At 38.2% G+C, this 24647-nt stretch overlaps 1 protein-coding gene across 4 annotated transcripts in view; it reads right to left on the bottom strand.

The window, feature by feature from the left end:
- The window catches only part of AGAP2 (ArfGAP with GTPase domain, ankyrin repeat and PH domain 2), a 258019-nt gene that overhangs the window by 8301 nt on the left and 225071 nt on the right, over positions 1–24647 (bottom strand). For 2 of the 4 annotated variants that reach the window (XM_075199338.1, XM_075199336.1), the window contains exons 10-16: positions 20128–20232; positions 17211–17394; positions 10575–10718; positions 9100–9159; positions 6542–6690; positions 4730–4820; positions 2711–2933 (exon numbers count right to left, since the gene is read on the bottom strand). In XM_075199338.1, coding sequence (XP_075055439.1) covers positions 2711–2933; positions 4730–4820; positions 6542–6690; positions 9100–9159; positions 10575–10718; positions 17211–17394; positions 20128–20232 — 956 coding nt within the window. The remainder of the gene's footprint in view (positions 1–2710; positions 2934–4729; positions 4821–6541; positions 6691–9099; positions 9160–10574; positions 10719–17210; positions 17395–20127; positions 20233–24647) is intronic. The other 2 variants (XM_075199339.1, XM_075199337.1) reach the window with 1 other exon arrangement.

The raw sequence follows: 24647 nt of genomic DNA, 5'->3' as shown, positions 1-24647 counted from the left end.
GTCAAAAATCACGTTACATCACCTTCAATATTTCCACGGGGGTGGAGTTAATGGCAGGCAAACTAGTGATGGTAGCTAGGTTATGATAGGTGGGAAAATGACTTAACCCTGAGTGCCCTCCCGCAAGGTGGTTCGGAGTGTTGGCTCCAGGGCCGTAACTAGGGCTGTGCGACAGGGGCGGCCGCCCAGGGCGCAATGCTGAAGGAGGGCGCAATTTAGGAATATTTTAGGTTAATTTAGTTAAAATTGAGGGCTAGGGGGGCGGCATTTGTCTTTCTCGCCCCAGGCGCTAAAATTCTAGGTTACGGCTCTGGTTGGCTCCCTGTGGCGAATGTGCCTAGGAGTCTAATCCAGGGTACTAATATAACAAGGACCATGTTGGATGAACATGAAACGTTTTATAGTATTATATCTGCATATGCTAATTATTTAACCCAGACATCTTGTTTTCTCTTATCCCTGATTTTACCCTCCACCTACCGACAATTAAGAATAACTTATCTAATTTATATAACAATTAACATAAATACGTACAGCATACAAAAACATGTTAACTAATCGCATAGGAACAACAAATGACAATAAAACTGTAAGGCAGTGAGACAATGACAGTTCAGAGAATGCAGCGAGAGATGATGGATCGCAAGTGTCTCTATGCTTTAATCACACGAGTCCATAAATTGCACCGCGCGGTTTTCACAGCAAGTAAAAAGGTAATTCAAATGACAGTGGGTATGTAGCCTTAAGCTGTTAGTTCCTTGCAATATATTATATATAAATGTTTGCTGTTATTATTATTATTATTATTAGTAAACATTTGATTCAAACCATTTATTTCAACTTAATGTATCTAATTATTTAAATATTCTATTCATATTTTCAATATTTGAAAATAAATAAAATGCCTCTCTATGCTATATAATTTCTATTAGTGTATAATAGTGTGGCCTAAATCATACTTGCCAAGTTTTCAAACTTCTCCTCCGGGAAATCCTGAGGAGAGGTCATGTGACAGGGGACACCATAGCCCTGCCCCCTGCTAGGAAATGCCAAAAATCATTTAATTGCAGGGCGTGGGTCTTAATGATCCAAAATTGTGCCATTAAGCTCCACCTCCATTACAGTCAGGGAGAATGCCTACTCTTCCGGGAGTCTGGGAAGACTCCCCGAAATTTGGGAACCTCCCAGAAATTCTGTGAGAGTAGGCAAGTATGGCCTAAATGTGTTCCAGTAGTACTTTCCATGCTTGTCATGATTATGGCCTAATCAGGGTAATTAGGAAAATAATTAATCAATGTGATCAAGATTTCACAAAGAGATGAATGGGTTTCTATAACATTGTTTGCAGCAAACCACTGTGTGTAAGGAAACAAAGGAGTAATGCATGTTGATGTACGCTTCAGAGGGCTGCTTTGTGTCACCCAGCTTGCAGGAAAAACACCTTTGCTTCAAACATTCTGACCTCAACCTGAATTTATTTAAATTTTTGCAACTCAGGTACTTTTTTAAAAGCTGGCTTCTCATATGCTTGCTGCGGCCTGGTGACTAATAATAAATTATGAAAGCTGGATAAGCTACATCTAATTTATTTCTTGCATGGAGAAGATTACTCATCATCTGCATGATAAAGAAGATAAATTCCACCAGATCTGGGACCTCTGGCTATATGTGTAGCTAATTCCTCTTCCTCTGCCAGAATTGTCCTTGAAAAATATACTCTTCCTTATCACCATTCAACTGTACACTGAGTTATGCCACTCTCAGTCACTATCACTATTAATGTTTTTAGGCATGGCATTTCAGTGTTTGTGGTTTTTTCTGGTTTTTTTTTTTAAATTAACCATTTTACATTTATATTTCTGAATGTCAATTTGTTATCACCATTTTTATCCATTAAATTGTTATTTTGTGTCATATTAAACTCCATTTAATAATTGCCTGTGTTTGAGTTCTTAAAGAACTCTCATGATAGATAAGCTTGGTTATTTATGCAGGGAATCAATTAGGCTGTGATTGCAGTTTGCAAAAAGTCCGGGAGTAACTTAAGATTTCCTAAGAGTGTCAGGTATTAACTACAACTTATTGGTTGCACTTTGGGTGTGAGATATAATTTGGGTGGGAATTGAATCATTTTTAGACAGTGGTTTTGTTTTGATTAACCCCTTCACACCCAAGTCATGAATGCCAAGGTTAGTTTTGTTGTTCCAAAGCCTATGTTTAGTGGCAGGTTATAATATTGAACATAGTCTAGGTCCCACCGATTCAGCCATTACTAGTGGTGCAGTTATGTACCAGCAAATAGATCCCATCTGGAGACAAAATCTACTGTATAATCAGAACACTGTAATTTGCAGCCATTTGACTGAGCTTGATCCCTCAATGGAGCTGTCTTGTATAGCCCATTTGTTTTAGACATGCAGCAGAATCGGGCTCCCTCCAAAACTATATGTGTCTGATTGTTGCACTATTGTTCTATTGTTAACAGCATCAGTCTGGGGTGTATGCTTTGTATCTTTTTAGAGTTATAAGAGAAAGATGGATTTAAAAACACAAACGTATAAACTATATAGACAGTAATGAAGCAGCTCCCTCGGTCCACAAACTTTATCAAAACAGTTTTATGACATGGTAGATTTTATGTGAGAAATCTTAATTTGATTTAGCTAGATAAAAAAAATCATCAATGTATTGGCAGAATAAGCAAAACTACCTGGAAGCGTCGTGGTTTGGTTTAGTCCGTCCTTGAGTTGTCATTTCCCAGATGCTGTTGGCTATTTCATTGCCGATAGAAGTTAAGACTAGTGTCAGCTCAAGGGGCCAGTCATCCAGATCTAGGGAACGGACACGGGACAAATGTGTTCCAAGGTTCCGGTGAATTCCTGAGCATTCAATGCAGATTAGGGCACCAAGATTCAAGCTAGCCCAGGTGGGATCTAGTAGGAACAAACATTTATAGTGCCATGTATATTAGTTTCGTTATTTAAAAATGATGTTTCACTATCTTCAACCTCCTAACTTTGCATTGTTTCAGGACATTCTTCAAAGAAAAAAGTGAGTAAATGAAATGGATACAGTGAAGGAAGTTAGAGAGTATTTACTGTAATTTCACTTAATTCTACCATAACAGAATATTTAGTATTGGTTGGAAGATGCCTTTAATGTGCATCAACACACAATGAAGACCACTGTGTACGATTTTAACTGAAGTAAAGTGTCTCAGTGATGTTTATTGTGAAACGACTGTATAACACACATTGTTGCCTTGGCATTAGGTTCCTACTGAATTGAGATTGCATTCTAATAAGCATTGGCTTCCATAAAATGGCTTAAAAACACAGTATGTAAGTGATTGTTACAGTTATAATTCAAGGGTGGCTCCGCAAAATGTGTGGCCTATTGGAGATCCCCAGTAACTCCCTTGGCTGTCAATGCTGTGTCCTCTAATTAAGTACTGCACTCAATTTTGACAAGTGGGGCCATAAGCCAAATGCACTTGAACTCATTTGTTTGCGCCAGAGTCAATTAAGTTCCATTGCACACTCCAGCCAATAGTATCCAGGGGGAGAGCCTACGGTTAGCCTTATATATTTTTTCCTCAGTGGCTGCTGGGCCTCTTTTTGCTGCACAAATTCCCTCCCTCCCTCCCTCCCTCAGGCTACCTCTGTGTTCTTTCACTGTGGGGATGTGATAGTCAATAATATTAATAACCTTTTTATCTCTCTTCACAGATGAGGCACAGTGGACAGGAATGCTTTTGCAGTCAACAACTACTACATACAGTGCTATCGCTGATTGGCCTGCAGGTCACTGCCCCTTTCAAAGTAATGTGGCTCTTGGTCCCTTTATGTGGGTGATCCCTTGACCTGCTTTGTGTGGGCCCATCATTGTGAGTCCAGAAGGTGTGCAGTCACTGATGCCAGATTTAGCACCAGCCAATCGTAAAGGAGCATATCCTAGGACCAGTAGTAAGTGCCGGATGACCTACACTGTTTGGTTCGGTTATTAGTTGTTAGCTGACTCGCAAAGGCTTTCTCCACTACCATACTTTGTTCTAATAAACTGTGACCTTTTGGCCAAAACTAAAATTGGAGTCAGTGTCTTTATTTTATGCGCTTAAGAGGTCAAAGGGTTTGTGTAATGAAGAGAGGCATCAACAGTATACAGTTTAAAATTGAAAACAGTACACAATATGCTAGATCTATCTGCATTACACAGTGAAATGTTCATCATTGTACCACAACCCGGAAGGCCCAGATCCACAGTTAATATTATACAAGTCTGACCATACATTACCATTGTTAGAATGGCAAACAAATACTCAGGATGTATTCATTACAGCTGCGTAAAATGGAATAATAGACATTTTTATCTCTCTGTATCATTAAGTTGGACCTGACTTAATAGTGCCAATGACTTTTGTTCCTAATAGTTTGTACTTTGAAAATTCAATATAACAGACAGACATATACATTGTTGCCTTGCTTTAAGAGTGCACCTGTTACCTATACATGGTGAAAGTGGTCATTTTGTGGGTTGAACATATATTTATGAGGATTTAGTGTAGGAATCAGTGTCTCATGAAAATTGGTCAGAAGTGTCTCATTTATGTCACTGATCTCTAATGAACTGATAGTGTATTTACATAAATATTGGATCAGCCCACAAAATAGTTGCATCCACTTTGTGTAGAAGATAGGTGTATTTTAACAGTAAAGAATTGGACACTTACTTGGCGCACCACAGTCTACACAGAAATTATTCCCTCTAGCATTTCGGATAGCTTGGATGGCTACAGCTTCACTTTGGCTGTCCATGCGAGCCTGAAATAAAATACATATTATTATTATTATTATTATTATTAATCTTTATAGGGTGCCACATGAAGTCCGCAGCACTGTACAGACAGCAAACAACAAGACAGTACATGGTAAAGTACAACTCACAGTACAGCTACTGATAGCCTGGAAAAAAAAGTTATAGGTAATGGCAACAGGAGGGAAGAGGGCCCTGGTCACTATAGCTTACAATCTAAAGGGAAAGTGACAGACAAACTGTTGACACATGGGGTGAGCTAATGTAAGGGGATCTGAGGGCAAGAAGCAAGAGAGGGAGAGATGGAGAATGACAGAGGGTGAGGTATACTACATAGTAACATGGTTAGGTGGAGGACTAGTAGGCTTTTCTAAACAGGTTGGTTTTCAATCACCATTTGAAGTGATACAGGCTAAGGGAAAATCTGATAGAATGATGGAGATCATTCCAGTGGTGGGGACAGATATTGGATAAGGAAGTGAGATGTTGTTAAAAGAGGGGAGAAAAGGCAACAGTCATTGGCTGATCTGAGAGGGTGGGATGGAATATGTATGGATATGAGGTTAGAGATGTAGGGAGCAGTGGGAGAAGAAATGGCCTTGTACATTAAGGTGAGGAGTTTGAAAGTATTGTGTATGGGAAGGGGAGGCAGTGTAAGGCTTGGCAGAGAGGAGAGGCAGATGTGGAGCGGCAAGAGAGGAAAATAAGTCTAGCTGCAGCATTACGTTTAGATCGAAGAGTAGTGAGATGGGAGTGGGAAAGGAAAGTAAGGAGAAGGTTGCAGTAGTCGAGAAGAGAAATGATCAGTAACTGAATAAGAGTTTTGGTGGCATCATGGGAGAGGAAGGGTCTGACACAGGTTCTATTGCGGCACTTCTAAGCAACAGCATTGGGAACAAGATTGAATGTGAGGGGAGAAGGAGAGAAAAGAGTCAAGACACCTAGGCAGCAGAGTTGGGGAACAGAGGAGATAATGGTGTTGTCAACAGGGATAGAGAGGACATTAACGGAGGAGACTCTTCATGTGGGGAAGACAATGAGTTCAGTTTTTACCATGTTAAGCTTGAAAAAGTGTAAGGACATCCAGTAGGAGATGGCAAAGAGACAACCGGACACCCGAGAGAAGAGGGAAGGAGAGAGATAAGGAGATGATAAGTAGAGCTGAGTGTTATTAGCATAGAGGATGTACTGGAGGCCAAAGAAACTGATGATTTCACCCAGGGAGCAGGTGTACAGAGAAAAGAGCAGAGGGCCAAGGACAAAACTCTGTGGAACTCCTGCAGGAAGGATGGATGGCGAGGAGGAGGAACCAGACGTAGAAACAGAGAAGGAGTGACTGGCGAGGTAGGATGTGAACCACAAAATGACTGTGCCAGAAAGGCCAATGGTGTAAATAGAATATATTAGTTATAAATATGCACTTTCATCCACTCTAGATAATAAGTACATTCCAAGCATTTATTAGTGTATTACTACAATATGGATTTTCTGGAAAAAATGGATGTGTGCGTGTGCGTGTGTGTGTGTGCCAGGAAATTAGACAGTGAGCTTCAATGGGGAGGGACTGAAGTGAATGATTACATAGGACAGCAACTGAGCAAACCCAAGATGGCTGCCTCAAATTCTGCAAAATATGTAAAGTGCTTATTGGAAGACTATATAAATAATAACATTATTTATTAACTTAACATTATTATTAAATTAATACTGCCTTTATGTGTCAACATACCTTGTTTTTGCTGCTTTCACAGCATTGCAGACTTGCGAGGATCTGGCTTTCAATGGCTTGTACCCAAGAATCTCTTTCCTCAAAACTGCAGGTCTCGAAATGCCATGTTTGACCGGTACTAGACACAATGATGAATTCAAAGTTCTCATCTGGATAAAATGGGAATGATTAGATACTAGCCAATACTGCAATTCTTCTACCACTGTATACAATTTGTAGGTGGCATTATTCCATTGCATTCAATGTTAAATCCATACTATAAATCCCTGGCTTCCTGAAATATTATCAACTGGCAGAATGCATCACACACACACAATAGTATGAGTACTGTAAGTTTATGTGTTACCGAAACCTAAATTTATCTAATTATAATATGTATATGGGAGGTCTCATAAGAGAAAATAGATTCCTTGTGCTACAACTCACCTAAATATTACTACCTGTATTCTACAATACACAATAATGCATTCAACACCAAGAAAATAAGGTGTGTTTCTTAGGCTGCCTCACTTAGCAGGGAATTCTCTTTCTGTTGCAATGCATTTGTGAAAAGGAGATGTTCTTGAAGTGGTTTCTTAGCAGAACTGGTTATGTCTGAAGCAATATGCAACTCATGTAGATGACCGGTTTTGACACATATCCATTCACAGTCAGTTTTAGTTTACTATATTTAACACCTCACCTCATAGCTTTGCAGTATGGATTTCATTCATTAAAGCAGTGGAGTTGACTAATCATGCAATTTAATTTATATGTATGAAATATGCCAAAATATACAAGAAATTCAAATCCGTGCTTCCCATGATTTTCCTGGAAAAAATGCTACTGTACAAATAAAATATACTGGGTCTCATTTAGAGTTGGACGCATTTGTAAAAATGTGTTGGAAAAAACACAGGCAAAAAAAAAAGAGTACTCAAGATGCGTCCAGCTCAGTAACAGTAGTATTTGTGTCAGGTGTTTATTGTTATGCTCCACTATAGCGTTGTTTGATGATATTAGTAGCAAATGTCACATTACTATTTATACACGACATAGAAGTCAATATGTAATCAGTCAATAAGAAGCAGCTAGACAGTGTTGCTGATAGTCATCATCATCATTTGCATATCATCTCACCAGCCCTCAGTATCTGCAAGATGCACACCTCCTAGAAGGCATATATCCGTGGATGTATTCATGCCTAATTAGGCTGTAATAACCTGAGTACACCCTTGTAGTCCTGGTGTAAGGGACTTCTAAATGAGACCCACTATATTTAACATCAACCTTCATAAAATATATGTATATACAAAAAATAAAGACTGCCAAATTGATAATTAGTTGCAGTATTTTCCAATGCTCTATTCATAAAAAATGTTAAATCAATTTCAGTGGTGATATAACAAACATTCTTTGATAAGTCAAAATAGCAAAAAACTTTGAAAACACATCATTATAGGATCATTTGCAAACCAAACACTAGAAAGGTACAGGCCATTTTTTATATGCACTTATTATTATTATTATTATTATTATTATTTCATATGTACTTTTTGTCCGCTGTGGTGCACACACTAGAACATGACTACAGAGTTTTGTCTCCTAATACAGCTCATTGGAGCCACTTCATGTCTTACTTAGGTGTGACTGTAATGGGGCATCAATTCAAGTGTCACAAGTCTACATTTTTAAGTTTTTACACGTTTGTTTTAGTGCTAACATGTCCATTGGAGGTCACAAAGGAGGAAATAGGCCCTTTGGGCCTGAATCATTAAGGAAAGCAAGGCAAAAAAAGTTTTCTCCTGGAAAAACCATATTACAAATTAAGGGGTGTAAATTATTGTAATACTTTGCATGTAAAGAAAATACTATCTGCTTTTTCATGTAGCACACAAATACTTGATAACTTTATTTTTACAATGAAATTTAAAGTTGATCTAGGACATGCTCTATCCCAACTAAAAATCTGTCCCCACATTTGTAATGTACCTCCCCTTCCAATGCAACATAGTTTTGCCAAGGGGCAAAGTTAGTCCTTTTTTGTGCTTTGCTCTCCTTAATGACTCAGGCCCCTTGTGTCTGTTTTTTTGTCTATGTGACCGCACATAGACATGTTAGCACATAAACATGTGTCCCTATAAAAAGTGTTCCACAGAAAGAAGCAGTTGAACCAAATTATTTGGTCTGGACTACTTTGCAAGACTGAAAGTGTTCCGCAGCTCCTGCTTAATTGTCACCACCTCCAAATAAGCGCTGTTTCCTCCCATTGAATATCTTCCAAAACAAAATCACATACACTCTGCACAAATTATCCCAATCCACCAACATCTGGCCATCTCTGTGTTTGCATGGCTATTTTCCGATTCATAAATGATTACCATTGTCCTAATTTGCAAAAGCAGGAAAACATCATATCAACCTGATGTACAGAGTTAAAGGGCAGAAGAAAAACAGAATTGACAATTCCTGTAATGTGCACACTTCATTACTCTATTCAATTACCCAGCAGTACATTCTTCCAATAGCAATCATTGACCCAAAATGAAACACAGACATAGCTAATGTGCATTCTTTACCTGTTTTATAAATATTTCTTAAACTACCAAATGTTTTTAATTTCCACATTTTGCGCTTGGCTGGAAGGTGGTCCCGGACAGCGAAGCAGAAAGAACAAAGGGCAGAAAGAAAGAGAAGAAAATGACAGAATTAAAGCAAACGGGAATGGAAGAAGTCAGACACTAGGTGCAGAGTTACTGTAAAGAGAAGCTAGTGAGAAATGGGCCACAGAACAACAGTACAATGGTCGCTCACGCACAGTTTGTGACTGATGTTCAAAAAAAAAAATTTCAATTAATAAGCACATTGCTAGGGCTCCCATGATTTTTCCAGGAAAAGTTTTGACCATTGATGATCGTTGGGCTACGATATTTATATTCCTGCAATTCAGTTCCCTAATGTATTATGACCCAAGTCATATTTGTTTTAGTTTATTAAATAAATGATAATCCTAGTTAACGTTCTAACTCATTATAGTAATATAATCACATTGCAACATAGGATACTTATAGAGATGGTAACATATTTTACTGTATTTTAACAAGGGCTACTCCTTTGTTGATTAGGAAAGTGCTATCATATACTGATGAGTTTTAAAATAATTCATACAGTCTGGGCCTTATGCTGAGTTGAACTTCCACCAGTTGTGTAAGGTAAATTACAAACATTTGCAGTGGCCACAAAGAGCGCGCAGCAGACGTACACGCATCAGACACTTACACCTCCTTGTGACTGGAGAGATGAAACAGGGGACAGAAGTGATCGCTGATGGTTATGACAGTCACTAGCATTAACTAACTGATTTTGATTGGCCGATTACAAAATCACCTCTGAAGCTGATAGGTGCTTTCTGCATTGATCATGCATATATTATAGGATTTTGGGGCGTTTTCTAATATTTTTTCTGTTTGCCATTTTCTTTTGTACGCAACAAGGAATATAATATCTGCTTTGTTATATCAAGCCTAAGATCTAATGTGTTTTTCGCTATCAAAACAAAGGTTAACAAACTGTTCTTGTGTTTATGATCTGGTTGTGTGAATGTGTACGTGAGTATACGTATATCTGATGTAATCCTGGTACATATACTACAGGTGCAGAGCTTGACATGCCTCAGAACTCAGCATATGTGTGTAAATACCCTAGATTTACTGGCTTTTTGGTGGAAATTATGCCCCAACATGCATCCAACTCAGCATCAGGCCCTCTATGTTTAGGTGGGACTCTCCCTCGGCAATGTCCTGTGTTATGCGCCCATTGGTAATGAACACTATGTAAATGGCATACATAGAAGGGTGGTCAAGAAATGAAACTAAGTAGTTAACGTTGTTATCTAAATGCCCTAATTATGCAATATATGAACATGTAAATGAAGCAAAAACAATAAAACTCTGGATGAAATTTTGACAGTTCCAGTAAATGGTAGTGTGATCTTTTTGCATGTGTCTCTTTGTACTGTAACTAAATGAAGTGCTATTGCTTGTGGAGAGCTTACCATCTGCCTGCCCTGCCGAGCCCTCTGTTTTCGAGGGGGTCATGTTCTTCTTCTTCTTGTTCTTCTTCTTGTCAATCAGTGGAGAGGGTGGGGGCTCTTTGTTGCTGGACGGGCTAGAAATCACATCCCCAGTCGAACTACTCTCTGTTTTAGGATTCAGAAGGCCATTAGTGTGTATAGATGTATATAATAAGCTATTTATAAACAGCATAAACTAAACATACCATAAACTATGTCTAATAAATGAATACATTTGTACTATCCACAATGACACTAGGACTTTTTTATTTTTAGGCTAGCACATTCTGTTATTGAGCTCTGATATTCATAATCTTTTAACCCTTCAATGTCAAGGTCACTCATGTTTAAGGGAAAAACATATGTCAAAAGCAGGTGGACAACAATCCATATGTGCCTTCAGATCATAGCTCAATAACAAAGTGCTAGAATAGAGTTATTTCACATAAAACATCTCAATATATCCATGATTTCCATATACACACACCCATGATTACGTGAGTGACCGCCCCACTGGTTTTTGTGTGTATATCTATATATCTATCTATAAATATATAGCTATATATATATATTTATATATATATATATTTATATATATATATATATATATATATATATATATATATATTTATATATAGATATAGATATATATATATATATATATACACACATATATGTCTCTCTCTCTCTCTTTATATATATATATATATATATATATATATATATATATATATATATATGTACATATATATATATATATATATACACACAAAAACCAGTGGGGCGGTCACTCACGTAATCATGGGTGTGTGTATATGGAAATCATGGATATATTGAAATGTTTTATGTGAGATAACTCTACTCTAGCACTTTGTTATTGAGCTATGATCTGAAGGCACATTTGGATTGTTGTCCACCTGCTTTTGACATATGTTTGGTATGGCATACCCTAATATACAAGCCCAAATTGACCGTTGTATATATATATATATATATATATATATATACAAGTTAACCCGTGCATGATACTCGTGCATTCTAGTCAAATCAAGCTACTTAAGCTGTTAAAAAGGTTCTTGTCATGCATTTGGGCCTAGCCCAGGCCTCCTTAGGGGAAGAGCGTTACTTCCCGACGCAAGCGCTCTTTTTTAACGTGGTTTTGTCCACATGTCACTACCTCATCATTTTTCTCCATTACCTCATCCTTCATCTTTATCGCCACATCCTTCATCAAGCTACTTAAGGTATTAAAAACTCCCCACTGTCACCCCCGACAAACCACCAACCACTCCCAACTGTCACTTCTCCTTCAAGAAATATATAGGTCAGTGTATAACTCTGCCCAGCAGGTGGCGCTGCAGCTTGGTTTTTTTTCACACACGCCACTAGGCATTTATATAGTAGATATATATATAATGCACCAATATATTATAGTATATGGCTGTGTATATATTAAAATATCAATAACACTGCAGGATTACACCCTTAAATATGTGATAAACAAACATTATAATATACTAGAAACAGTGACTCAGTCTCTGTTTGGTGTGAATTTGTTACAGAAAGAGTGATAAGTGTAACATTAAGAACTGTCTGTGTGTTTTATTTATATTCTGCATCTATATGTATGCACACGTGTAAGTACTGTGGATGTACATATGTGTGACAATGTGAATGTATTGCTGGTTTGTTTTCTGTTAGAATAAGAGTGTGAAAACTGAAAACTACAAATTACCTAGTGTTATTTGTTAATTTTTTTTACAATACATTATTAGGTAGTGCCAAAAGGCAGGGAAAAGACTAATGCAAAGAGTGGACAGAGACTGGAAGAAGATCGTTATAGGATGCCAACAGAGTAATGGTAAAAATCATTACAAGGAGTGGAGAGATGTAGGGGAGAGTTAATTTCAGGGAGTGAACAGAGGCAGGGGATAAACATTACAAGGAGCGGAGAACGGCAAGTATAAGTTCACTGAAGGGAGTGGAGAGTGGCAGGAGGAACATCATTGCAGGGTACGGAGAGAGGCAGGATCAAAATCATTGTTGGAAGAAGAGACTGGTAGCAGGAAAGTCATTGCAGACATTGAACAGAGGAAGGGGAAAATCATTGCAGGGATCAGAGAGGAAGGATCAATCATTGCAGGGATCAGAGAGGAAGGATCAATTATTGTAGGGATCGGATTGAGGAAGGGGAAATATCATTGCAGGGATCAGATAGAGGCATGAGAAAGATCTTTGCAGGGATCAGACAGAAGAAGGAGAAAGGTCATTACAGGAAAAAATAAGAGACTGGAGGAAGATCATTGCAGGGAGTGGAGAGTAGCAGGAGGAAGACCATTGTAGGGAGCAGAATGAAGCAGGAGCAAGACCATTGTAGGGAGCAGAGAGAAGCAGGAGCAAGACCATTGTAGGGAGCAGAAAGAAGCAGGAGGAAGACCATTGCAGGGAGCGGAGAGAAGCAGAAGGAAGACCATTGTAGTGAGAAGAAAGAAGCAGGAGGAAGACCATTGCAGGGAGTAGAGAGAAGCAGAAGGAAGACCATTGTAGGGAGCAGAGAGAAGCAGAAGGAAGACCATTGTACTAAGTGGAGAGCAGCAGGCGGAATACCATTGTAGGGAGCAGAAAGAAGCAGGAGAAAGACCACTGTAGGGAGTGGAGAAAAGCAGGAGGAAGACCATTGTAGTGAGAAGAAAGAAGCAGGAGGAAGACCATTGCAGGGAGTAGAGAGAAGCAGAAGGAAGACCATTGTAGGGAGCAGAGAGAAGCAGAAGGAAGACCATTGTACTAAGTGGAGAGCAGCAGGCGGAATACCATTGTAGGGAGCAGAAAGAAGCAGGAGAAAGACCACTGTAGGGAGTGGAGAAAAGCAGGAGGAAGACCATTGTAGGGAGCAGAGAGAAGCAGGAGGAAGATCATTGCAGGGAATGGAGAGAAGCAGGAGGAAGACCATTGTAGGGAGCAGAGAGGAGCAGAGAGAAGCAGGTGGAAGACCATTGCAGGAAATGGAGAGAAGCAGGAAGAAGACCATTGTAGGGAGCAGACAGAAGTAGGAGGAAGACCATTGAAAGGAGTGGAGAGAAGCAGAAGGAAGACCACTGTTGGGAGCAGAGAGAAGTAGGAGGAAGATCATTGCAGGGAGTGTAGACAAGCAGAAGAAAGAGCATTGCAAAAGGTGGAGAGAAGTGGGAAAAAGACCATTGCAGGGAGTGGAGAGAAGCAAGAGGAAAACCATTGCAGGGAGTGAAGTAAAACAGGAGGAAGACCACTGCAGGCAGTGGAGAGAAGCAGAAGGAAAACCATTGCAGGAAATGCAGGAGGAAGACCATTGCAGGAAGAAGAGATACAATGCAGAGAGCAGAGAGATGCAGGGGAAAGATCATTGCGCAGACTGTAGTACATACAGTTATAGTTTACTGTAATCTAGACGTTGCGGATTAAGATATCGGGTTAGGGAAGTGCAGAGACTGCAAAGTAGTAACAGATTTGTGTCTGTTTGTAGGGAGTGTGTTGTGATTGGGTGTAGTGGTATTAAGGAATGACCGTGAATATGTCAAGGCCCTACAATGATCTTCCTCCTTCAGTTGCTTTGGTCCATAACAAAGTCCTGCCTCTGGAATGATTTCTTTACTATTATGATTACATAACAAGTAATACGTATTATTTACTTAACTCTTATGTAAAATAATGTTTATAAACTATGCAAAATGCTTAGCACAATTAAACAAAAGAAGTACAAATTCAGAATACTAAACACTTTATACGGCTATAACTTGATCCAACAGTTACCAACAATTTACCATCTGTTTATCTTTTTTTATTTTTTATTATAGGTTTTATGCAACCCAAATAAACAAAACATATAAAATGATGGTTAGAATAAGACAGTACAAAGGAATTATTCAATTGAGAGACAGATCATTACAATTAAACACAATTATAAGATGCAGTTACTGTGACTGTTTTGGAAAGAGATCATTAAAACATGCATTCCTGTAGAGATGATAACCTTTCATATGCTTATAATCCAGATGGAGCAACCTTGATAAAAAGGCTATACAAGATAGGAAGTCATTTCCAAAGCAATTCACTCATAAATTATTGTAAATGTTAAACTGCATACAAGCGTGACAACACTTTAGAAGATACTTCTGTAATTTGATCTTCAGATGGCAGCTGCCAGCCTCATTCTCTTACAAATTCAGCCCAATATGAATGTCATAGATTAACTTTAAGCAAACAATAGTTGATGCAGTGAACCTGACAGCATAACACCACTGGGTGGCACTGTGAAATCGTCTTACAAGGTAAGCTACAGAAAAATGTTGAAAGTGGCAGAAAATGCTAGCACACTGTTCATCAATTACTGCTTGTATGTCAGTTTAGGTAGTTCAACTCAATGAAAAGTTTCTAACATCATGACTTTAAGTAGGAAGATTTAAAAAAATATATTTTTATTAATTAAATTAAACATTTTACAATTATAACAACTATGATTCTCAGGCGCGGCCTGGCACAGTTCAGCCCGGGGGGGCGTACAGACGGCCGCATCACATGACATGCGATGCTTCCGCGTCATTGATGATCCCCTGCCCCCCGGCCCAGCCCGCCCCTGATGATTCTCTATGTTATATATAAACTTCAAAACGCAGCCAACATTATGAAATGCTCTTCAGTATCAATGGCAAAATGTAGCTGAAGTAATTTGGCTTCTGAATAAATTGGCCATAATGTGAACGCATATGTGTGCCTGTGGTAGCGAATATTTGATTGTAAGCTCAATTGGGACAGGTACTGATGTGAATGAATAAAACATTATATGATTGCACTGTACTGCATAATTTGTTGGCACCTATAAACACCAGAAAATTTAATAATTATAATCTTGGTATATTGAGAATCTTTGGTTCAATGCCAATAATTTTTTAAAATATTTACAGGCAGATGGCCATTCTCTGATACATATGGAGTCTTTTTATATGTATTTTGGCCAAACACCATGCTGTAATTTGTTGTCGATAATTTTATGTTAATATTGAGTAGTGAAGTGAGTCTATATGAGGTGGCCATTAATGGGTCCTTGCCTTTTTTATGATGTACTCTCTTATAGACTATAAGGAGTATATTTATTAACTGGGACATTTTTTAATCGATAATTTATATTCCTTATCGCAATGATAAGGAATGAAAGATTGCAAGCATTTATTAAAAGTGTTCTGTCGGAACAGCAGTGACAATAAATGGCTGTCCTGGCTGTAACCGGAAGGGAGAGCAGGTAGGATGCAGTGAGTTATCTGAAGATCCCTCTACCGCATTACCTTCCCCATAGGCTTCATTGGCTAACTCCATCGCGGCACAAGTCAAAATAACAAAATAGCTGTCCCCATAGAAGCTTATGGGAATGCTTTTGCATTCACAAACAGTGTGAAAGCTGTAGATATCTCCAATATCTGCTGCGATCCTTTACTTATAAATAGAGGGGATGCCTAAAATTGCAGTGGATAACTGTCGGATATTAGGGGATTAAGAGCTTGTTAAATAGTTATTTAACATGTCTCATTAAAAACCGGTAACAGAACTGGCACACACACTGAGATTAAAAAGATCCTATTAGCCCATCATAAGTTCCAACTCTACTCTTAATAGCGCCAACTACTTTCTACATGGTAATCGTATGAATAGAATAGATCTGATGATACGGCCTTGAAGAAGCACAGCCTGTATCCCCCAGGATGGCCCTAAAAGATTTGCTTTAGAAATTATTACAAATCTGTGCTATTTTTAGGAGTTCTGCTGTGATTTTCTCTGTGTCAACTTACATGCTAATCAGTATCTTATCTCTTGCCCCCTTGATTAAGTTAATGGTAATTTTCATATTTTGGCTGTTAGGCGGTGATATTTGGCTATCCAGTCTACATGAGTTATGTGCCCCACTGTCACATGGGCTTCATATTCTGCTTTAGACATCATAAAGTCCCTCCTGCAGAGTTACTAACTTTTTAATTGGAACAAGCATCTTTCCACTTTTTGTCTTGCCTCATTTACATATTTATTTCATTTTTGTGTGTTTGCGATATAGAGCAATTATATACCCTGAGAGGACTGCCATTCCTGTCTCCCACAAAATTTAAGGTCATTATCAGAGAGGAAAAGAGACCACTGTTCTTTTAAGTAAGTTATGATATGGTCGTGTAGATATATATATATATATATATATATATATATATACATACATACATATATATACACTATGGCCGTTTGCCTCCCAGCCCAGTCAGCCCCTGCCCCTGCCCCCAGGCCAAACATTGGCAGACCTCCCCTAATTGTTATAATTAGGCACAAGCTTTTATTTTGTATATTGCAACCAGAAAAATAAAACTACCAGGGGTCTATAAGTATCGTATCTGCTGGGTTGTGACTCCGTTATTAAGATATATGTTAAAGTGTGCCAAAGTCTACCTCAGTACATGACAATCTCACTAATTAAGCCTACTACAGTATGTAGAATATGTGTGTGAACTGTGAATCACATAGATGCACATGCCGAATACATTTTCTTTAGTAATAAGCTTTTCAGGAATACCAATATTTAAAAGTTAGATATTTGTCAACATTACTCACTTGTTGTTTGAAGCTTGTTACTTGACGTATCTATCACTGGTGTGTTGCCCACATCTTTTAACAAGCCATTGATGCTGGCCGATGGGCCACAGGCAGAAATAGCTCTTGGTGGTCTCTTTCCAGGCACTTTCACTGTTGTTCTCAAAAGATCCATCTCCTTCCCATGGGTACTGTGCAAATAGTCCTTTAAACACAGATACAGTATACATGTGAATAGTGATCATCATTTAATTTACACAATAGGAAAGGTAGAGAGACGAGTCATATGACCAGCAGGTAGAGAGGGAAGAGTCACCGGAACAACATTTAGAGAGTAGAATAATCACATGAACAACAAATAGAGAGGGGAAGAGTCACAGGAACAACAGGTAGAGAGTAGAATAGTCACAGGAACAACAGGTATAAAGGGGAAGAGTCAAAGGAGCAACAGGTAAAGAGTAGAATAGTCACAAAAACAACAGGTAGAGAGTAGAATAGTCATATGAACAACAGGCAGAGAGGGGAAGAGTCACATGAGCAATAGGTAGAGGGGGAAGAGCCAAAGGAACAACAGGTAGAGAGGGGAAGAATCACAGGAACAACAGGTAGAGAGGGGAAGAATCACAGGAACAACAGATAGAGAAGGGAAGAGTCACAGGAACAACAGCTAAAGAGTAGAATAGTCAAAGGAACAACAGGTAGAGAGAGAGAGAGGAAGAGTCACAGGAACAACAGGTAGAGAGTAGAATAGTCATAAAAACAACAGGTAGAGAGGGGAGGAGTCACATGAACAACAGGTAGAGAGAGAGGAAGAGTCACAGGAACAACAGGTAGAGAGTAGAATAGTCATATAAACAACAGGTAGAGAGGGGAGGAGTCACAGGAACAACAGGTAGAGAGGGGAAGAGTCACAGGAACAACAGGTAGAGAGGGGAAGAGTCACATAAACAACAGGTAGAGAGGGGAAGAGTTACTGGAAAGACTGTAAGAGGTGTTTTATAAGGAAATAGAAATCCAAAATGGAAAATTGATATTTTGGATATATTAGATGTATGAAGTTTATTTGATATACAGGCGAATTCCACTCATATATTTCCTTGTGGTTTCTATACAGTTGTGGCTGTAACTCTTCTATTGTGCCTGGCTAGTTATAGGTTGGGTCTAGCCTGACCTACTTTGAGGTTTCTTAAACACTGATGTTGCTGTTGAAGAATATAATAAGTGTTCACAAACCAGTAAATGTGCCTAAAACAGCAATTTTGAGAATGTTTGTTACAAATCTGACACTGCAGTTTACTGGCTGACCTGGCTATAAATTCATGGGCAAAATATATTAGATATCACCTATGCATGTGACATAAGCACAAATAACATGAAATTGAAGCTAAAAGATAATACCTTTAACATTTGAACCTCAGTATCTTTTGCTTAATTTCCCTAGTGAACTCTAAGCCTAAGCAATTACTAAACGGGACTGGGGATCCATTTAGTGTGTCAAGCCTCAAAAACTGAATGGATGTGAGTGTTGATCGTATAAGTAATGTGTGTGGATGCTCTCACTGCTCTGTTGTACACCATCCCATTCCTTTTTCTTCAAGCCACATACATTCTGATTTCAAATATGGTTAAACATGGACTTCTCTCCGGAAAATCAAATATATTAGGTGCTCCATCCTCAATGAGTATGCCTAAAAGTCACATCTGAAGACTAACACATTGGCTTCTGTTGCCCGTTTTTTAGGTTTAACAAAAGGTGTCAGAGTATGACAGGGCTGTTATTACTCTCCTACTTTGCAATGCAGGGATAATATCAAAATGATTCCCTGTTGGCACAACAGCATGAAATGATACACAAGCCTCTTATCTCCCTAAGCAGTATCTGGCAAAATAGACCTTGCAATGTAATATGATTGGTAGAGAACGTAGATAACAATCAAGCGAAAACATGATTATGTCTCAACAGTTTCATCTTAGTACAAATATAAAATTTACAGCCACAGGGAATAGAAACATTTTGAAAGAAACAATTATATGAGAATTCTGTAACTAGAGATTACTATTCCATGATCACTGGTGATTAGAAATGAACGGTCTAGCCACAATAGTGATTTCGATGAGTAGTATATGGATAGAATTTACTTCACTGTGTTAGTAGATTTGATGTAAAAGCTAGGTTATACATTATGGAGAAAGAAAGGCACAAAAATAGTTCATTTGTAGGATGAGGTGAAGAGCCAAAATGCTGGTGTAAATGCCAGCAAAGGGCTCTTTCACCGTTTATGCTATTTATGGAGATTTTCCCCATTAACGGAGCTTACCACTGTCCCCATAGACCTCTATGCACTAGTTAATTTCTTAAGGATGACGCTATTGGTCTTTTCCTCTCCAGCTTTGCTGAAACCCTCACCAGGAAAGCTGTATGCGCATGCGCATAGCACTATCTCCATTCACCAGCAGCATTAGACTGCTGGTGAAAAGGGAAAACACTTTGTTGAGTAGAAGAGTTAACATAAAGACTCCCAGAGTATCCCCGGCATAGTAAATTGCGTGGTGCTTTTCTATGTACCTCTGCAAATTGGCACATATTGAGGGCTACCAAGCTGGGGTCCTAAATAGATGCCAAAATGTTTAGTAAAACACTTACAAAAGTGATACGGTTGTTAACCAGTGTTAGCATTATAAATGTATTACAGTTAAATGAAGGAAATATCTAAATTATGTCATTTCTGCTATGTATTTATGCTGCAAAATGAAATATCATCCAGAGATTTTTCAAAAAACACATTTGAGTAGAGAAATAAGGTTCTTTGTACAGAGCTGGACTAACGTTTTATTGACAAATGATGTATTCTTAAGGTAGGATACATGTTTAGCTAGTACAAATGTTCTGCCACCATAGTAGCTTTTCAAAGAAAGGCTGAGTCCTGAAGACACTTACATTAATGCTGGGATGGTAGAGCAACATTCCATTGCTTGTCAGTGTAACATACTTCTTCTTCCATTCCTTGTTCAGAGAGTTGCCACTACGTTTCATTAGGAAGCTCTGAAAAGTGATACAGTAAAGGCTAAAACTTATTGACTGCACATTATAGGATATAGCATGTTAGAGGATAACATAAGTTACATTCTGTAGTAAAAGATTTGTTTTACTCTAGGCATTATAGTAAGTGCAGCACTACATTTAGGGCCCGATTCATTGAGGAAAGTAAGGCAAAAAAATGAGTTCTCGTCTGGACAAAACCATATTACAATACAAGGGATGCAAATTAGTTTATTATTTTGCACATAAGTTAAATACTGGCTGTTTTTTCATGTAACACACAAATTATTTTTACACTGAAGTTTAAAGTTGATCTAGGTCTTGCCCTACCTCAACTATAAATCTGTCCCCACATTTTAAATTTAACTCCCCCTCCAATGCAACATGTTTTTGCCATGGTGCAAAGTTGCTAATTTTTTTTTTTTGCTTTAGTTTCCTTAATTGAATTCGGCCCTTAGTGTTTAATACAGCCTGTGCCTAATGGTGACAGAGGTTGAGATTATGCTTTTTCCCTTCATATTTTGTATGTGTTATTTTATTTGATTTATTTTGCATTTGTAAAGAAACATGGCGGGAATGAACTGTGTTGAGCAGTGGCACTATATTCTGTTCTGATAGTACTTGGCACAGCTACATATCTTTCTGAGTAAAAGTTGAGGGTACTGGGTGGGAGGATTAAGGGCCCCACTCTGATATAAATCCTGTGTTCTAATAAGAACATAGATACTTCACTCGCCACTATATTTTTGTGTTCCGCACTCTAGCCGTTCTAATGTATTAATCCGTGCATTACTTGGTTAAAATATACACAATGGTGCACTAGGAGTATGATGTCATCATAAAAGTAAGCAACGTTTGCATTGAATTCTTAATATCATGAATAACAACCATGGTGTGGAGTTTATACCATCCGTTCAAGGGGATGGGGGAAGTAGGGAAATCCCCAGTTGCTTTAAGTTTAAAGGGGATGGAATCCCATAATGATGCAATATGATTCCCTTTAATAGCGCTGTCCTAGTTAATAGAAGTGATCTGTAAAGATGCATTACATTACATTTCCTTGCTATTTTACCTTTTTGACCCATTTTTTTGTGCTTTGGGATATGGTGATTACTACAACACTCATTAGTTTTAAAAAAGCTACAATATTATATGTGTCTATTATAGATTAGTACAGTTTACATCCATACTTCAAATATGAACAGTTGTTTATTTGGGCTTAGTTGTATATTTTAAGTAAATTCAAGTGTGCAAGTCCGTTCAAATTTCATAATAGACCCTATTCATGTAACTACGAGTAAATATTCATCAAACAAAATAAAACTGGCTATAATTGTACTTGTAATAAATCAGCTCTTGTCAGCAATGCACCAAAAATATGACACATAATTTAAATGAAAAGAATAAAACAAGCGACAGCTGTAACAATAAATCTGGTCAACGATTACTTTTTAGAGAAACTGAAAAGTTGAGTAACACCTCGCATCTAACATGCATTCTCAAACATCTGTCACACTCTAGCCGCAGAATAATTTAGGAAAAACCTGTGTTCATTTTTACCAACGAACATTTATTATGCAGCATTCAAATGGAGCTAACACTTCACACATAAATAACACCTTACAATGAGTCTATCTGCTTTACTGACACCTAGTCCTAACAAGTGATTTCCATGTTAGGCCACAGAATGTAAACACATTCTATACATGTATGGAGGTCTGCTAAGTCTTCAAAAATAGGGCATCCTTCATTGGGAGGTAACGAGTGCAGAATTAACACTTATGGCCTAGTATGTCAAAATGAAATATATATATATATATATATATATATATATATATATATATATATTGTATTATAGGTGAAGATGAAGTATTAAATAGCTTTAATCAGACAGACATTAATAAAGGTCTCTTTAGAGAATGAAATATCAGATTAAACTCTTCATTTGTATTTGAAGAGTGCTTGTCTTTTTACAAATTTTCTGTATACTTCTATCTGTTGGACTCTACCGAGCACCTTAGCCTTAACCTTTGAAGGGGTGTGCAAAAATCTTTTTGTACCTATATATGTTTGCTTTTGTTTGTCTCTTGACTGATGCTTAGATGCCGGACACTGAACCCGTCATCGCTGACATGTGAGCAAAATAATAAGATAATCGTTGAATTAAGAGTATGGTAGAGATCAGTGTTTTTCAGGACACTTATGGCTTCCGTGCTGTTATTCTGGATGCCAGAGTTCTCATCGACATTATAGGAATTTGGACTTGTAATCAGTCTGATCATCCAGGTCAAGACGTATTTATCCACAATCCAGGATAAAACGTTACAGAAAAGACCCTATTGTATAGACTTCATGGCTCTCCCGTTCCAGGCACCATGTAAACACTGATTCCCTTCCCCTCTCCTTGTTCTTCTCCTATTCTCTTATCCTTTACAATTTTATTGGGAAACCAGCTTTGTTGTGTCTAACCCTCTTGACAAGTTTATCTTGAGGAACCAATTTTATACTGTACTGTTTTATACATCGATTTTAAAAAAGTTGCAGAAAACACTCCACATCTAGATGTCCCAGACCAGCCTAAGGTGCCTGCTGGGAAAATTGTCTACCAGCTATGCCATCAAAGTTGGTGTGCGAGACATGCTTCAGGGAGGCTGCCCAGGATTAGAAGGCTGTATCGTATGTCCCTTGTCCGACAGACATCGTCTGAGAGCATGGAAGAAACCTTTTGTGATCATTCTTCAGGCATACAAAAAAAGTCAAGGATCCAAGTAGTTCTGCCTCTAGGTTTAGAGGAGCCAAGTGCATTTTTGTCAGCATGCATCAAGGCTCAGATGGGGAGAAAGAGCCTACATAGACATATAGCTTACTTTTGTTTGGGCAGTCTTCCTGCTCCAACCTCTGTTTATTGAAAAGCAGAGCGAGGGAAGCAATATGGGAATGGAAAGGGCCAGACAGTACAATAGACTCAGCTTGGTGACTGTGATGCCCTCTGGTCAGTGTCAGACCATGTGACACAGTTCCTCTAAGTGAACAGTTCCACACTGGCCCATGCTGAAAATCACAGAGATAGAACCATGTATAGTAGCCATGATCTTAAAATATGTTTGAAGGTCACTTTGCTCCTGGACAAGTGGACAATACAATCCCCATCATAACCATCATAACATGTTTACCAAGCTTGGTTAGTATATAATTTTTGCACTTTAAATAAGTAAAAACAGTCCCTTAAAATAACGACAGTTGACAATATGTATTTTAGCCATAATATTAGAACTGAAGTTCAATTTAGAGATTGTAATATTGCATTACATTTTCACACGCACATGGTGTGTGTGTGTGTGTGTGTGTGTGTGTGTGTGTGTGTAATCCATTTTTATATTCGCTACATCTTCATTGATTTCCAATGTGTCCTGTCCTTCTGTGACACAAAACAAATCTCGCCCACATAACAACGCAGCAAGTCTGCTTCTTCTCTACACCTAAGTACCAGGCAACTGTGCGTTGCTACTCCAGCTACAATGACTTGCCGCTCTCTTTGTGGAAGGATTGAATTGGAATGTGTGTGGGCTCTCCTTGCAGTAGATCCTCCCACAAGAAGCAGCAGGTAGCGGCTTAAAAAAAATAGCTTTCCACTGTGCAGAAAGGAACTGTAACAATTAAGGTGTTCGCTCGAGTGAGGCTGTGTGGGTGTTTGTCATTTGCTGTTACACTGTGCCAGTGCATTAGCTAATCAAATGGTAACAAATGAGCATGTACCATGAGGCACATTAATTCCTGCACAGCAAGCATACATTAACCCCGTTCATAAAGCACTGTTTGTTCTTGCCTTGTTGCTTATTTTCTATATCATGAAATAAATATATGGTACCAACGGAATGCTGTTCAAAATTAAATTTTCATCTCAGAGAAGTGAAGCATGACTACAAGTCACTAGCATTATGTGCTGTATTTTTTTTTACTGTGACTTAAAAATTGATTAAGTTGTTTTATTCTGTTGTACCACTAGATGGCATCCACACAAGTCTGGAGTACAAAAACTGAGGCAAAATATAACTAAATTAAATAACGTTCACATTTTGGAAATTTTTGACAGAATTTTGTCATACATTTTGTAAAAAATATTTATTTTTCAAACAATTTGCTTTGTAACACAAGGTTACTCACCGGTCTGGTTTTTTGTTTTTTTTTTTTTCGTTTTTTTTTAAATATTGTTTGATTATGGTTAGAAAGTATTTCAGACCATTTTCCTGTTATGATTCTGCCATTTAGGTACAGTTACATTTTGGGCTCTCCAGAGCAATCAAAATGGCAGCTGTCAGATATATAATAAATTAAAATATGCAGACAATGAGAATAGGTGTTGTTTATTACATAATTATTACTCTGGCACTTGCGTTCAGGACTTTTGGAAAGGGGAG

This window comes from Mixophyes fleayi, chromosome 2 (genome assembly GCF_038048845.1).
Source record: "Mixophyes fleayi isolate aMixFle1 chromosome 2, aMixFle1.hap1, whole genome shotgun sequence".
Classification (NCBI taxonomy): Eukaryota; Metazoa; Chordata; class Amphibia; order Anura; family Limnodynastidae; genus Mixophyes; species Mixophyes fleayi.
The sequence above is the reverse complement of the archived record's forward strand: the minus strand, read 5'-3'. Positions and strand labels throughout refer to the sequence as shown.